Source organism: Elgaria multicarinata, chromosome 2 (assembly GCF_023053635.1).
Source record: "Elgaria multicarinata webbii isolate HBS135686 ecotype San Diego chromosome 2, rElgMul1.1.pri, whole genome shotgun sequence".
In the NCBI taxonomy this organism is placed as follows: Eukaryota; Metazoa; Chordata; class Lepidosauria; order Squamata; family Anguidae; genus Elgaria; species Elgaria multicarinata.
The window spans coordinates 15,393,202-15,407,907 of NC_086172.1; the positions used below are offsets into that span (position 1 = coordinate 15,393,202).

Here is a 14,706-nt window from a genome sequence, read left to right on the forward strand (position 1 = left end):
TTAAAAACAAAGCACTGTTCAGTATAATAAACAGACTCAATGATAAACTCGAGCCCACAGGCTGATAATCTAAATGAAAAGACAAATGAAGTATTCAATAGGAAGAAGGAAGGAAGGAAGGGGTAAAGAAAGATATTTTGATGATAGACATTGATGTTTCCAATGGTCATCAGCAATCATCGACCATCATGAAAAGTGTATGCCTGGTTTGTATATCAATGGTTAAATTTTTGTGACAAACCTCAGTTACCAATGATTTTTTTTTTCAGGTAACCAAATAGTTCTTGAAATTCAGCTTTCAGATTTCTTGTACTTTTGTAGAATTGTGTACTGGTTCTGTCCTATACTGAAAACCTCTTTTGAGGCATACTTTCCTTGCACAATTCTTTCTCCAATGTTCCTGCAGGCTGGGTGTGCACTTCGCAACATCTTCGGCACAAGTCACAAGAACTTTGAAGGGAAATGAGGCTCCCCGTGGTCTGCCTCTTGTGTTTGCTGCTGCTGGACTGCCTGGTGCTTCCTGACACTGAATGCCGAATCCTTGAGCGATCCATGGAAATCAGAAGTAAGTTCTTGTAGTTCAGGTAACCAGGGTTAGATCTGCACTAGCACTCCTTATCAGTATTCAAGTGCACTGATAACGGTTAGGGCATATGATGCATTCCATTATACCATTTTTCAGTGTTATTTCCCACATTTTATTCCATATTAGCCAAAATACTGCAACACAGAATCATAGAATCATAGAATAGCAGAGTTGGAAGGGGCATACAAGGCCATCGAGTCCAACCCCATGCTCAATGCAGGATGCAGATCTCATTGTGTGTGCTACAGGAGTATAAATGCATAAGAGGGCTACCTAAAGTGGCTAGATTCTTGGGCAGAACAATACATACCGAATCCAATCAAGGCTTTCTACTAGGGGTGTGATCCGCTCCGATTAGGAGCGTAGAAGCAGTAGCGGATTGGCCTGCTCCGCCTTACCCAGAGGCGGAGTAGGAGCGGACCGCGGACCCCCTAGAAGCAAGGCGAAGAGAAGCGGCCATTTTTCGGAGCTCCTAGTTCAGGCGGAGCGCTCCGGTCGCCATCTTGAAAACATTTCGCCCATAGGATTGCATTGCGGCAAATAATCGCGCATAACTAGGTTGTTTTTGAAGCTATCGTTCTAGAAATTCTTGTGCTCAGAGAGTCGTGGATGGGGGTCATTTTGAGACCACTCTCACCTCTCTGCGTTGTCTGGGTTGCGTGCTATATTTTTGTGAAAATCGGGTCAACCGCGAGGCTCAAACGGCGTTTTCGGCTTTTCGCCCATAGGATTGCATTGAGGGAAAGAATCGGGGATAACTGGGGGGGGTTTAAGCTATCATTCTGAAAATTCTTGTGCACAGAGAGTCGTGGATGGGGGTCATTTTGAGACCACTCTCACCTCTCTGCGTTGTCTGTGTCACGTGCTATATTTTTGTGAAAATCGGGTCAACCGCGCGGCTCAAACGGCGTTTTCGGCTTTTCGCCCATAGGATTGCATTGAGGGAAAGAATCGGGGATAACTGGGGGGGGTTTAAGCTATCGTTCTGAAAATTCTTGTGCACAGAGAGTCGTGGATGGGGGGTCATTTTGAGACTACTCTCAACTTTCTGCGTTGTACGGGTCGCGCGCTAGAAGTTTTTAAAAAATCGGCGGGAAAAATACCTTTTTCAAAGGGCTGAGGGGCAGAGTCAGCTCCCGGTCATGATGATCCCAAAGTTGGAGGAGGGCATAGGCAAAACAGGTAACTTGGGATTCTGGGAAACTTCTCTTTCTTCATCTGAACGGGCTTTTCCCCGTGTTTTTTAACACAGTAGCCCCACCAAATGCACAAACACAACCTGAAATCATATACTAAGCCAAGAATAAGAGATAGAAACACAGCACTGCTCCCCACCCTAACCTTGGTGAACAACTGAATAGATGTGGTGCAAGGGGATGAGCTCCCCTAGGGCATCTCATCGTGGACGTGCCCCCACTCTCTCCTGCACTGGAAGGCCATTAGAGCCTTCCAAAGAGAGTAAAACGGTGGAGCAATGCCTATCATGAGTTGAAGTGAATGGTCACTTTTCAGTGGTGGAGCAATGCCTGTTATGAGTTGAAGTGAGCGTTTTACTTCTTCTCAGAGCTGTTGGTGGCTGTCTTGAACTGGCAGCTACTTCCCCCTCCCCCGGGCACGTCCCCCTATTGCTGGTAAAAGACAGATATAGCCTTTTTAAAAAAATTCTTCTTGCTGTTTATTGAGCAACACTGCTGCTTTTAATTCCACCCCTCCTTTGTTTATTGATTGATTTATTCCATTTTATATGCATTACTGGCTTATCCTTGGCTCACTTCCTTATGCCCCCAGAAATGCCAGCTGCATGCCTGCCTGCCTTCCCTCCCTCCTCCCCTGCCCACCTAGCAGGGATGTTGTGTGTGGGGTGCCCGATTTTCAAAAATTCGCCAAAAATCAGGGGATGATGGGATTGCTTTGAAACTTGGTGTGCGTGTGTATATCCCCATGAGGTGTCATGGTGCCAAACATGAGGTTTCTAACTTGAACAGAAAAAAAGTTGTATAATTTTTTAGCTTTCAATGCAAGCCTATGGGGGGGGAAACGGAGCTCCGGATCCGGATCCGGAGCTCCGAGCGGAGCGGAGCGGAAGTGGGTGGAGCGGGGGTGGGGCGGAGCGGCCCGATCTGGAAAATGGCGGATCTGCAAGTGAAGCGGAGCGGGGGGTCCGTGCACACCCCTACTTTCTACAGTGAATGTCCAGTGGCCAATACATTCCCCTTGTTACTGTGCCTGGAAAGGGCTTGTAGTCTAAAGACTGGTATAGAGAGAACACACCTCAACTTACACTCCTAATTACGCAGTGTCCAGCAACCCCTTTTTGCTCTGTAGAGCAGTCTTCCAGTTATGGAAACTACAAAGAAAGGTGGGTCTTCCCTGTCATTGTCCTCCTCTGCAAGGGCATATTCCGCAGGGCAGCAGAAAACTTTGCCACTGGAAACTGGCTACCAACCAGGGAAGCCCTTTGTACCAGCTGCTATTAAAGCTTGCTCCCCATCTCCTACTTTAGACTTGGGGTAGCTAGGGAGATGTGCTTTTGCGGGCAGCTGTGTGAGCTGCCTGGGCCCTTAGGGCACTTTGGAACTTTTCTCCTACAGATGTAACCTGCAGAGGAAAGGAAGATTCTCATTGGGAACCAAGCTTTAGTCACGCATTGACTGAGATAGAAAAAGCCCAAAGAGGAAAGAGGAGCTTATTTTAAAGTTGAAAAGCTGCCTGGACAAGAGATTGGGCCTTGCCTTGCTCCTCCCTCACCATCCCATGTGTTCTGCTCTCCCACTCCCAGCCAATGAGTGAACTTGCCTCCTCTCCTCTTCCTCCTCGCCCATTCTGAAGTGCTTTTTCTCACTGCTGCTGCTGCTTTCCTCCCAACCCTCTGATGTGTCCATTGAGTGCAGCAGTGAACCACAGTGCCCACAATGTGACAACAATAAACCTGTGTCCAGCAGCTGGCCACACTTCCTACAGGTATGGCTGGTTCACTTCACTCTCATTGCACTGCTGAGAATGAGCCCAGCAGATACATTAGAGGGTCACAAAAAGAATGATTGAGACATTCTTGTAATGGGGTTGGAGGCTTGCTTTCTGGGGCCAGGACTCATTGGCCCCATCCTAAATAAGGGCCTGTTGAGGGCAAGCTCATATGGCTTTTACAGTTGTGCTGAAGAGGACATTTCTACAGATCAGAGTGGGGGCAAAAATCGGCCTGGGCCCACGAGGGCAACTGATGCCCCCACATCTGGTCCTCACAGGCCCAGGCAGATACAGCCAGCAGATTTTTGCCCCGATGCCACTGAAAGGGCAGAACTCAGTGGAGGAAGAAAATACACAATTTTCCCAGCCTTGGGGAAATTGTGTTTCTCTCCCCCCACTCCTGTGCCGATGAGGCTTTAAAGGCCCTTTAAGAGGGCTTCTAAGGCACCCATCACCGAGGTGGGGTGAGGGAAAGAAATGTGATTTCCCCAGGGCTGGGGAAATCATGTATTTCCCCCTTCCACTTTAATGGTGGTGGCTGCCATTGGAGTGGAGGAGGAAAATACGTGACTTCCCTCTTCACCATGCCAATCATGGCCTTAAAGGCCCTCTTAAAACCTTGGCCTCTGGAAAGTGCACAACTCCCCCAGCATGACATTAGAAAAAGCACACTTTGCCTCCCTCCCCTTGCACACCAATTGTGGCTTTAAATCCAAGGTTTTAAGAGGACCTTTAAGGCCACAATTGGCACAGTGGGGGAAAGCAAAGCATGCTTTCCAGGGCCTCCAGGAAGGGCCCAATTCCCCTGGCCATGCGAATGGTGTGCCATGGAAATTGCACGCTCTCCATGGAAAGTGCACTTCCCCGAGCGCTTGACCAGGTTGGTTCCCAGAACAGGGCCAGCTGAGCAACTCTACAGCCCTTACTACAGATGTATTTCTTCTCACCATCACAGCACTGATGGACATCCCAGCACGTGGCAACTACTTGTAAGTGGTTTGACAGCTGGAACAAAAGGATGAATCCTCAAACCAGATAGGATGAAATATAAACTTTACAAAGGAATTCAGATCATGGTAGAGGCAGTTTGTTGATCTGTATGTAACCTTTGCTCTTGGGAGGTTCAAGGGAATTAAGGTGGCTACTGTGTGGGATTAGAGAAGGGTTTGTCTACATGGGCTTTTCTCACTAGACCCCCAATTATGTTACTCCTCCCACTGGCCCAGAACGACAGGAATAGCATTTAGATGTTAGACAGCTGTGTGTCCATCATCAGCTCTCACTGGTCATGGAAACCAATGGCCAGAGTCCTTGTATGCTTCCCTTTTACTGGTTGCTGCTTCTAGTAGAAATCATCATCAATCAGTGCACACAGGACTCCTGTCATGAGTGGATTTTAGGTTGGGTTTGTGAACAACCCCAAATTGGAAAAATGTGTGTTTGCCTATGTGCTGCCCAGGCTCTAAAAATTCTCCTTTTCTTTAAAAACAAAGAACAAAACAACACTTTTACTATCAATGAAGGCTACATTCTCTCTCTTCCTCTCAACTTGCCATTCAACCCTCCTTCCTCTTTCCCCTTCCTATCAATAAAGTTGCCAGCTTTATGGCCTTGGGGGGGGTGCTCCACCCACACGGTGTTTCTTCTCAGTTGTAAATATTGGCGCCACTGTGTATTCCAGACCTCATTTGAAATGTAACAAATGTGGGGTAATACAAAGAAATCCTGAAGAAACCTTCCCTGCACCCAGAAAATCTTAGTAACTACAGGCCGTTGGCAAATGTTCTATTCCTGGACAAGGTCCTTGAGTGGGTGGTTGCAGGCCAGCTCCAGATGAGACTGGATGAGACTGATTACCTGGATCCATTTCAGTCAGGTTTCAGGCCTGGTTTTGACACGGAAACAGCCTTGGTTACCCTGTACGATGACCTATGTCAGGAGAAAGACAGGGGGAGTGTGATTCTCCTTGATCCTTCAGTGGCTTTCAATATCATCGACCATGGTATCCTTCTGGAACAAGTGGCTGAGTTGGGAATGGGAGGTACCACATTGCAGTGGTTCCGCTCCTACTTGGCTGGTCGGCTCCAGAAGGTGGTGTTAGGGGAACATTGCTCGGTCCCATGGATTCTCCAGTATGGGGTTCCACAGGGGTCAGTTTTGACCCCCATGCTGTTTAACATGTACTTGAAACAGTTGAGTGCGGTCATCCAGAGTTTTGGAGTGTGTTGTCATCAGTATGCTGATGACACACAGCTCTATTTCTCCTTCTCATCTTCATCAGATGAGGCTGTGGATGTGCTGAACCGGTGCCTGGCTGCAACAATGGACTGGATGAGGGCTAATAAACTGAAACTCAATCCAGACAAGACTGAGATGCTGCTAAGGGGTGGTTCTTCTGACCGGATGGGGGGTGTTCAACCTGTTCTGGATGGGGTTGCACTCCCCCTGAAGGAGCAGGTTCGTAGCTTGGGGGCTTTCTCCTAGAACTAGGGTGACCATATGACCAGATTTGCCCGGGTTTTGATGGCAAATCCGGGAGGGGGAGGGGAAATCCGGTTTTTTCTCCAAAGAGCAGCTCTAATGGGAATTAACAAAAATGCTTATAACTCGGTCATTTTTTAAGATAAAGACATGAAACTTGGCACAATGGTAGCTCTTAGGAAGGGCTTTAGTCATACCAAATTTCAAACAGATCCGTTCATCCATTGATTTTTTAGGGATTTTTTTAAAAATTGAGGTTTTAAAATTATTATTTTTAAAATCGTCATTTTTAAAGTTAAAGAGATGAAACTTTGTACCATGATAGGATTTAGGTAGAGCTTTAGCCACACCAAATTTGAAACAGATCCGTTCATCCATTGATTTTTTAGGAATTTTTTTAAAAATGAGGTTTTAAAATTATTATTTTTTAAACTGTCATTTTTAAAGATAAAGAGCTGAAAGTTGGCACCATGATAGCTTTTAGGTAGAGCTTTAGCCATACTAAGTTTGAAACAGATCTGGGACCAGTAGCAAACCCTGTTAACAACAACAGCAGCTTGCAATGAGTGAAGATACAGTCAGAAAAGATATTTGAAGGAAGGGGAGAATGTATCACACAGTATAGCAAAAGCTTCAAAGTACAGCAAAACCTACAAAAGTAGGAATGAGTGAAGTTCATTTCAGATACATTGAATCTCTCACTTGTTCTTTATTTCAGTGATTTTAACATTAAGATGTTATGTAGAACAGATTTGTCTTAAATGTGTGCTGTAAAAGCAGACATGTGACCAAGGCTATGTTCAGGTGGGCACGCCCCCTTGGGGGGCGACCATGTTGTCCTCATTTTTGGTTTCCAAAATATGGTCACCCTACCTAGAACCATCTCTTTCACTTGAGGCCCATGTGGCCTCAGTGGCACGGAGTGCCTTCCACCAACTTCGGTTGGTGGCCCAGCTATGCCCCTATCTGGACAGGGATAACCTGGCTTCAGTTGTCCATGCTCTGGTAACCTCAAAATTAGATTACTGCAATGCATTTTATGTGGGACTGCCTTTGAAGATGGTTTGGAAGCTGCAGCTTGTGCAAAATGCAGTGGCCAGATTGATAACCGGAACCAGAAGGTTCGAACATATAAGAGCAATTCTGGCCCTCTTGCATTGGCTGCTTATATGTTTTCAAACCCAATTCAAGATGCTGGTTTTAACCTATAAAGCTTTACATGGCTTGGGACCATAATACCTGATGGAATGCCTCTCCCGACATGAAGCTACCCATACACTATTATCAACATCTAAGGTCCTCCTCCAAGTTCCTACTCCAAGGGAAGCACGGAGGATGGCAACAAGGGAGAGGGCCTTTTCAGTGGTGCCCCCCCCCAATTATGGAATTATCTCCCTGATGAGGCTCGCCTGGTGCCAACATTGTTATCTTTTCAGCACCAGGTTAAGACTTTTCTCTTCTCCCAGGCAGTTAACAACATATGCTGAGGGTTTTTTTTTAACTGACCCCAGAATAGTTGTTTTAAATAATACTGCTGTTTATATGCTTTTAAATTTTTGTATATTTGTTTTTAATGTTCACTGTTTTTAACTTTTGTAAACCTCCCAGAAAGCTTCAGCTATGGGGCGGTATATAAATGTAATAAATAGATAGATAGATAGATAGATAGATAGATAGATAGATAGATAGATACATGCCAACATGACCTCGGATGTAATGTGAATTGTAAATAAGCTGATTGTTTCTGTGTTACCAAAAGATGCAAATGTCAATGAAGAATATCAAGGAAGGGAGGATGAGAGAAGCAAGACTGCCTCTCCTATGTGCCTTGATGGGAAGAAGGTGCAAAAGAATGTATATGGCCTTAAGGTTCTGGGAAAGACAGATGAAGGGGGGAAGGGGGATATATGCCAGGCACCCCAAAGTCTCTGAAGTAACAGGACAGAGATGGCCACAGAGATGGCCAAGGGTGCCAGATGTTCCCAATAATAAAGGACAAAAGGTGCCTTATGCCCTAATCCAACCTTGGGAACTACCAGGGAGGAAGGGGATGCTGTCAACCTATCAATAACAAAGCAATCCATTCCAGAATTGGACATGATGTATTATCAACAAAGAGCATCCCAGGCATCTCCTCTGAGGGCATAAGCCCCAACAAGGAACTAAGGGTATGAAAACCATGAGTTCCCTTTTTTCTGGGAGGTCATGGCATTTGCGGGGGGCAGGGGGGATGATCACAGATGCATCAGAGAACAGAACCCCCATCCAAACTTTTTCAGCTCTGGCTTCCTCCCTGTCCAGGAGGTGAGTTATCTGAATCTGTGAGCATGTTTTGGGTGAATGTTGTGGGTGGAATTCATTGCCCAGGGCAAAGATAAGGGTGGGCTATCTTGCCTTTGTCATATTTATTTATTTATTGCATTTCTATACCACCCAATAGCCGAAGATCTCTGGGCGGTTTACAAAATTAAGACAATTCAAAACAAAACAACAGTATAAAACCATAATATAAAATACAATATAAATGCACAACCAAGATAAAAACAGCAGCAATGCAAAAATACAAATTTAAAATACAAATTTAAAACAGCAAGGTTAAAATTAATTTATAGACTGTTAAAATACTAGGAGAGTAAAAAGGTCTTCACCTGGCATCTAAAAGAATATAATGTAGGTGCCAAGCGAACCTCCTTAGGGAGCTCATTCCACAGCCAGGGTGCCACAGCAGAGAAGGCCCTTCTCCTCCTGGTAGCCACCTGCCTCACTTCCTTTGGCAGGGGCTCACAGAGAAGGACCCCTGAGGATGACCTTAGGGTCCAGGCAGGTACATATGGGAGGAGGCGTTCCTTCAGATAGCCTGGCCCCAAGCCGTTTAGGGCTTTCAATGTCAATACCATCACTTTGAATCAGGCCCAGACCTGGACTGGCAGCAATGAAGCTGGAAGAGGACTGGCGTGATGTGGCACAAATACTATACCGGATCGTAAATCCAGCTGAGGAGCAAGGGGGGGAGTGCTGCCTTCACATGAATGCCCTCCCCAAGAAGGCCTCACTGGCACTGGCACTGGCTTCATTTTGGCGCTGGGTTAAGAAATGGCTTTTTAACTGAGCCTTTGATGGCTAAATCCATCAGCCTGAATGCTGTCTGGTTTTAATTGAATTTTACTGTTTTAAAATTTCAAATTGGTTTTAACATATTACTGATTTAATTTGTTTTAGAATTGTATATTTTTTTTAATTTTATATGTATAAAATTGTATATTAGAATTGTATATTTATTCTATTTTATATGTACACCGCCCTAAGATCCTTGTGATATAGGGCGGGATATAAATATTTTAATAAAATAATAAGTTTTCTGCCCAGAGAGGGTGTGAGACTCTCTGCGAAATACTTGCATTTGCTTTTCTTGTATTCTTTTATTCATTGCTATTTCTCTTTCCCAAACTAGTTTGTTTATTTATTTATTTATTTATTTATTACATTTTTATACCGCCCAATAGCCGAAGCTCTCTGGGTGGTTCACAAAAATTAAAAGCATTAAGAACATAATAAAACATCCAACATAAAGCTCATAAAGCCCACGGACACATACCCCTTTCTTCTCATCCATGTGGGAACAAATGATGTCGCCAAGCAGAGCTACGAAGAAATCATTTCAGACTTTGAAGTTCTGGGAAGGAAACTGAAGAACTTTGGGGCCCAGGTAGTTTTCTCATCCATCCTCCCGGTTCTTGGAAGAGGATTAGAAAGGGAAAGAAAAATACTCCGGATGAACAACTGGCTTCGAAGGTGGTGCCGTCGTGAGAGTTTTGGATTCTGGGACCATGGGCTACGCTACTTGGAACATGGACTGCTGGCAAGGGATGGGTTGCACCTCACAAGGGCTGGAAAGAATGAGTTCGGCCACAGCATGAAGAACTTCATCAGGAGGGCTTTAAACTGAATTTTACGGGGGTGGGAGACGTAAATTTTGAGGCAACAATGGATGAAGGCCAATGCACCACAGTACAGAGAACAGCTCCAACAGTGTCCCAAAATAGTGTCTGCAACAAGGTAGGAACAAAGCCAGACTATAAAACACATGGTCTTCGATGTCTATATACTAATGCCCAGAGCATGGGAAACAAACAGGATGAACTTGAACTCTTATTACATGAAGGCAAATACGACTTGATAGGTATAACTGAAACTTGGTGGGATGACTCCCATGACTGGAATATAGCAATTGAAGGATATAACTTGTTCAAAAAGAACAGAAGAAATAGAAAGGGAGGTGGAGTTGCACTATATGTTAAAAATACCTATCCCTGCACAGAAATACAGGCAGATGAGATTGGGAGCCCCGTCGAGAGCATCTGGATTAAAATAAATGGGGCTAGGAATAAAAAGAATATGATAATCGGAGTCTACTACCGACCACCCAATCAAGGAGAAGATGAGGACGAAACTTTTGAGAAACAAATTGCCAGTGTTTCAAGGAAGTGTGATGTAGTAGTGATGGGGGACTTCAATTACCCTGATATCTGTTGGGAGACCATTACTGCCAAAAGCGGCCCTTCCAAGAAATTCCTGACATGTATGGGTGATAACTTTCTCCTACAGAAAGTGGTCGAAGGAACTAGAGGATCAGCAATCCTTGACTTGTTATTGACCAATAGGGATGACTTAGTGGATAAAGTGGCAGTTACGGGAACTCTGGGGGAAAGTGACCACGTCATACTTGAATTCTTGATTATGAAGGAGACAAAAGTCGAGCGTAGCCATACACGTACTCTGGATTTTAGGAAAGCTGATTTTAATAAACTCAGAACTATAATAAGTAAGGTCCCGTGGCAAGGGAGCCTAAAGAGAAAAGGAGTGCAGGATGGGTGGGAGTATCTAAAAAATGAAATTTTAAAGGCACAGTTACAAACAATTCCAACAAGGAGAAAAGATAGAAGACAACAGAGGAAACCAATGTGGCTCCACAAAAAGCTTATTGATGAACTGAAAACAAAAAGGGATACATATAGGAAGTGGAAGGAAGGCCAGGCTACAAAAGAAGAGTACAGACAAGTGGCGCAGAAGTGCCGAAATGGCGTCAAGAAGGCTAAAGCTGTGAATGAGCTGAGATTAGTGAGGGATGCTAAAAGCAATAAAAAGGCTTTCTTCAGATATGTAAGTAGTAAAAGACAGAGGAAAGAAATGGTGGTTCAACTGCTTAATGAGGATGGCAAATTGATAACAGACGACAAAGAAAAGGCTGAAGTGCTCAGTTCCTACTTTGCCTCGGTCTTCTCCCAAAAGCGGGTCTATGACCCCCCTGGAAAAAGTGAAGCAGAAGTTGAGGGGGCAGGATTGCAGTTTGAGATTGATAAACAAATGGTCAAAGAACACCTAATTTCCTTGAATGAGTTCAAATCTCCAGGGCCCGATGAACTGCATCCAAGAGTAATGAAGGAGCTAGCCGAAGAACTCTCAGAATCTTTGTCTATTATCTTTGCAAAGTCATGGAAGACGGGTGAGGTGCCGGATGACTGGAGGAGGGCTAACGTTGTCCCTATCTTCAAAAAGGGCAAAAAGGAGGAACCTGGGAACTACAGACCAGTCAGTCTGACATCCATCCCTGGGAAAATTCTGGAGCAGATTATAAAGAAGTCAATCTGTAAACACCTTGAAAACAATGCAGTGATTACTAGAAGCCAACATGGATCTGTCAGGAACAAATCCTGTCAGACTAATTTGATCTCATTTTTTGATCTGGTAACCTCCCTTGTGGACTGTGGGAATGCTGTGGACGTCATATATCTTGACTTCAGCAAAGCTTTTGACAAATTGCCCCGTGATATTCTGATTAACAAACTAGCTAAAAGTGGGCTAGATGGAACAACTATTAGGTGGATTCACAGTTGGCTACAGAATCGGACTCAAAGAGTACTTATCAATGGAACCTTCTCAAACTGGGGAGAGGCAACGAGTGTGGTGCCGCAGGGCTCAGTCCTGGGCCCAGTGCTCTTCAACATTTTTATTAATGATTTGGACAAGGAGGTGCAGGGAACGCTGATCAAATTTGCAGATGACACAAAATTGGGTGGGATAGCTAATACCCTGGAAGACAGAAACAAACTTCAAAGTGATCTTGATAGGCTGGAGTGCTGGGCTGAAAACAACAGAATGAAATTTAACAGGGATAAATGCCAAGTTCTACATTTAGGGAATAGAAACCAAATGCACAGTTACAAGATGGGGGACACTTGGCTCAGCAATACTACAAACGAGAAAGATCTTGGAATTGTTGTAGATCACAAGCTGAATATGAGCCAACAGTGTGATATGGCTGCAAGAAAGGCAAATGCTATTTTGGGCTGCATTAATAGAAGTATAGCTTCCAAATCACGTGAGGTACTGGTTCCTCTCTATTCGGCCCTGGTTAGGCCTCATCTAGAGTATTGCGTCCAGTTCTGGGCTCCACAATTCAAGAAGGATGCAGACAAGCTGGAGCGTGTTCAGAAGAGGGCAACCAGGATGATCAGAGGTCTAGAAACAAAGCCCTATGAAGAGAGACTGAAAGAACTGGGCATGTTTAGCCTGGAGAAGAGAAGATTGAGGGGAGACATGATAGCACTCTTCAAATACTTAAAAGGTTGTCACACAGAGGAGGGCCAGGATCTCTTCTCGATCCTCCCAGAGTGCAGGACACGGAATAACGGGTTCAAGTTAAAGGAAGCCAGATTCCGGCTGGACATCAGGAAAAACTTCCTGACTGTTAGAGCAGTACGACAATGGAATCAGCTACCTAGGGAGGTTGTGGGCTCTCCCACACTAGAGGCATTCAAGAGGCAGCTGGACAACCATCTGTCAGGGATGCTTTAGGGTGGATTCCTGCATTGAGCAGGGGGTTGGACTCGATGGCCTTGTAGGCCCCTTCCAACTCTGCTATTCTATGATTCTATGATTCTATGATCTAAAAACCCAAATGCAAAATACAATATAAAAAGCACAACCAGGATAAAACCACACAGCACAAATTGATATGGGATTAAAATACAGAATTAAAACAGCAAAGTTTAAATTTAAGTGTTAAAATACTATGAAAATAAAAAGGTCTTCAGCTGGAGGTGAAGAGAATACAGTGTAGGCGCCAGGCGGACCTCTCTGGGGAGCTCGTTCCTCTATTGTGGGGTGCCACAATAGAGAAAGCCCTGCTCCTAGTAGCCACCTGCCTTACTTCCTTTGGCAGGGGCTCACATAGAAGGGCCCCTGTGGATGATCTTAATGTCCAGGCAGGTACATATGGGAGGAGACGTTCCTTCAAAATAACCTGACCCCAAGCCATTTAGGGCTTTGTATGTTAGTACCCGCGCTTTGAATCGGGCCCGGATCTGGACTGACAGCCAATGAAGTTGTAAAAGGACTGGCGTAATGTGATCTAGTTGTGTTTCCTGTCTCTGCCTCATAAGATCCAAGCTGTCTCAGCCTGATCAACTGAGGGGGTTATTTAAATCCCCTTTACACACTCCCTCTGCGTACATGGTACTGTGTCAAAAAGGGTTTGCATGTGCTTCCTTAACATATGCAAGCACTGCATCTCCAAATCAGGAATATGGCAGGCCCATGAAGGTATTGCAGTATGGAAGTGAACAACATTCGCTTTTCACTGGGTTCTCATTGTCTGGATTCAGACAAGATGATAACCAATAGTGGTTTAAATAATAGACGGTTGGTTATTTAAGTCACCATGGACTACTGTGTTGTGTAGAGGAAGATTTTTAACACCAACAGTTGGTTATTCGGCCGAAATAAGCAACACAAATAACCAACACTGTGCAGAGGTTGTGTTGTATAGAGGACACTGTTTGTTATTTCCCTTGTTAACAGTAGTTATTTCTTCAGCCACAGAGTCACAAGGCAAGAGCGGTGAAAGCGGCAGCTGCCGCTCTAGTCCAACCAGCAGGATCTTTTTCACCAGCAATGGCTGATGGGATATTAGGAGGAGGACTGAGGCGGGGAGGGAGATGAGTGAGTCATCTCAGTGGGGACTAATAGACAACTCAAACCTGATCCATTTTTTTGTTATTGTGAATATCAACAAAACAGAACAGAAAATACATCATGAAAACGGGGGGGGGGGGGCTGTACCAAAACAAAACCCCATTCTAATCCACAGCACAGTTGATTATTATCAACCCTGTGGGGAGTACCCCTTAAACAACTGTCGAGTTAATTATTACCCCACTGTTGACTGTTGTATTGGCCAAATGCCATTATTATCACCTGGGTTTTGCCTTCCAGATCCTGATATTGATCCTTCCTGGTATACAGGGCGAGGGATCCGACCTGTTGGACGGTTTGGTAGAAGAAGAGCAGCTGGGGAGAGAGGCCAGAAATCCATCTACAGGCATCAGCAAGCTTGCTTCCCTATAGAAGATAGCAATGAATCTTTGCAAGATGAATGATACTGCAGAAATGAATAATTTGCAATGATGGCAAGACAGAACACTAGTGCGTGAGCACATGCCTACCCCTCCTGAGGCCAAATAAAAAAGTTGGACCTTGCTGGAGTCTTTCTTTTATGGCTAATACCAAAAGAGTAATGCATCTCTAGAAGGTGTTGGGTTCTAGAGCGTCATTCTACTGTATTTCTCTACACTATATTATATTACTTTACTGTGTAAAATGCACCAGGAAAT

General features: G+C 44.7%; 1 protein-coding gene across 1 annotated transcript; it reads left to right on the top strand.

The window, feature by feature from the left end:
* The first annotated feature begins 462 nt into the window (after positions 1 to 462).
* Positions 463 to 14,472, top strand: PRLH (prolactin releasing hormone). The gene is made up of 2 exons (XM_063118541.1): positions 463 to 565; positions 14,309 to 14,472. The coding sequence occupies exons 1-2, from the start codon at positions 463 to 465 to the stop codon at positions 14,470 to 14,472; spliced, it is 267 nt and encodes an 88-aa protein (XP_062974611.1).
* The last annotated feature ends 234 nt before the right edge of the window (positions 14,473 to 14,706 follow it).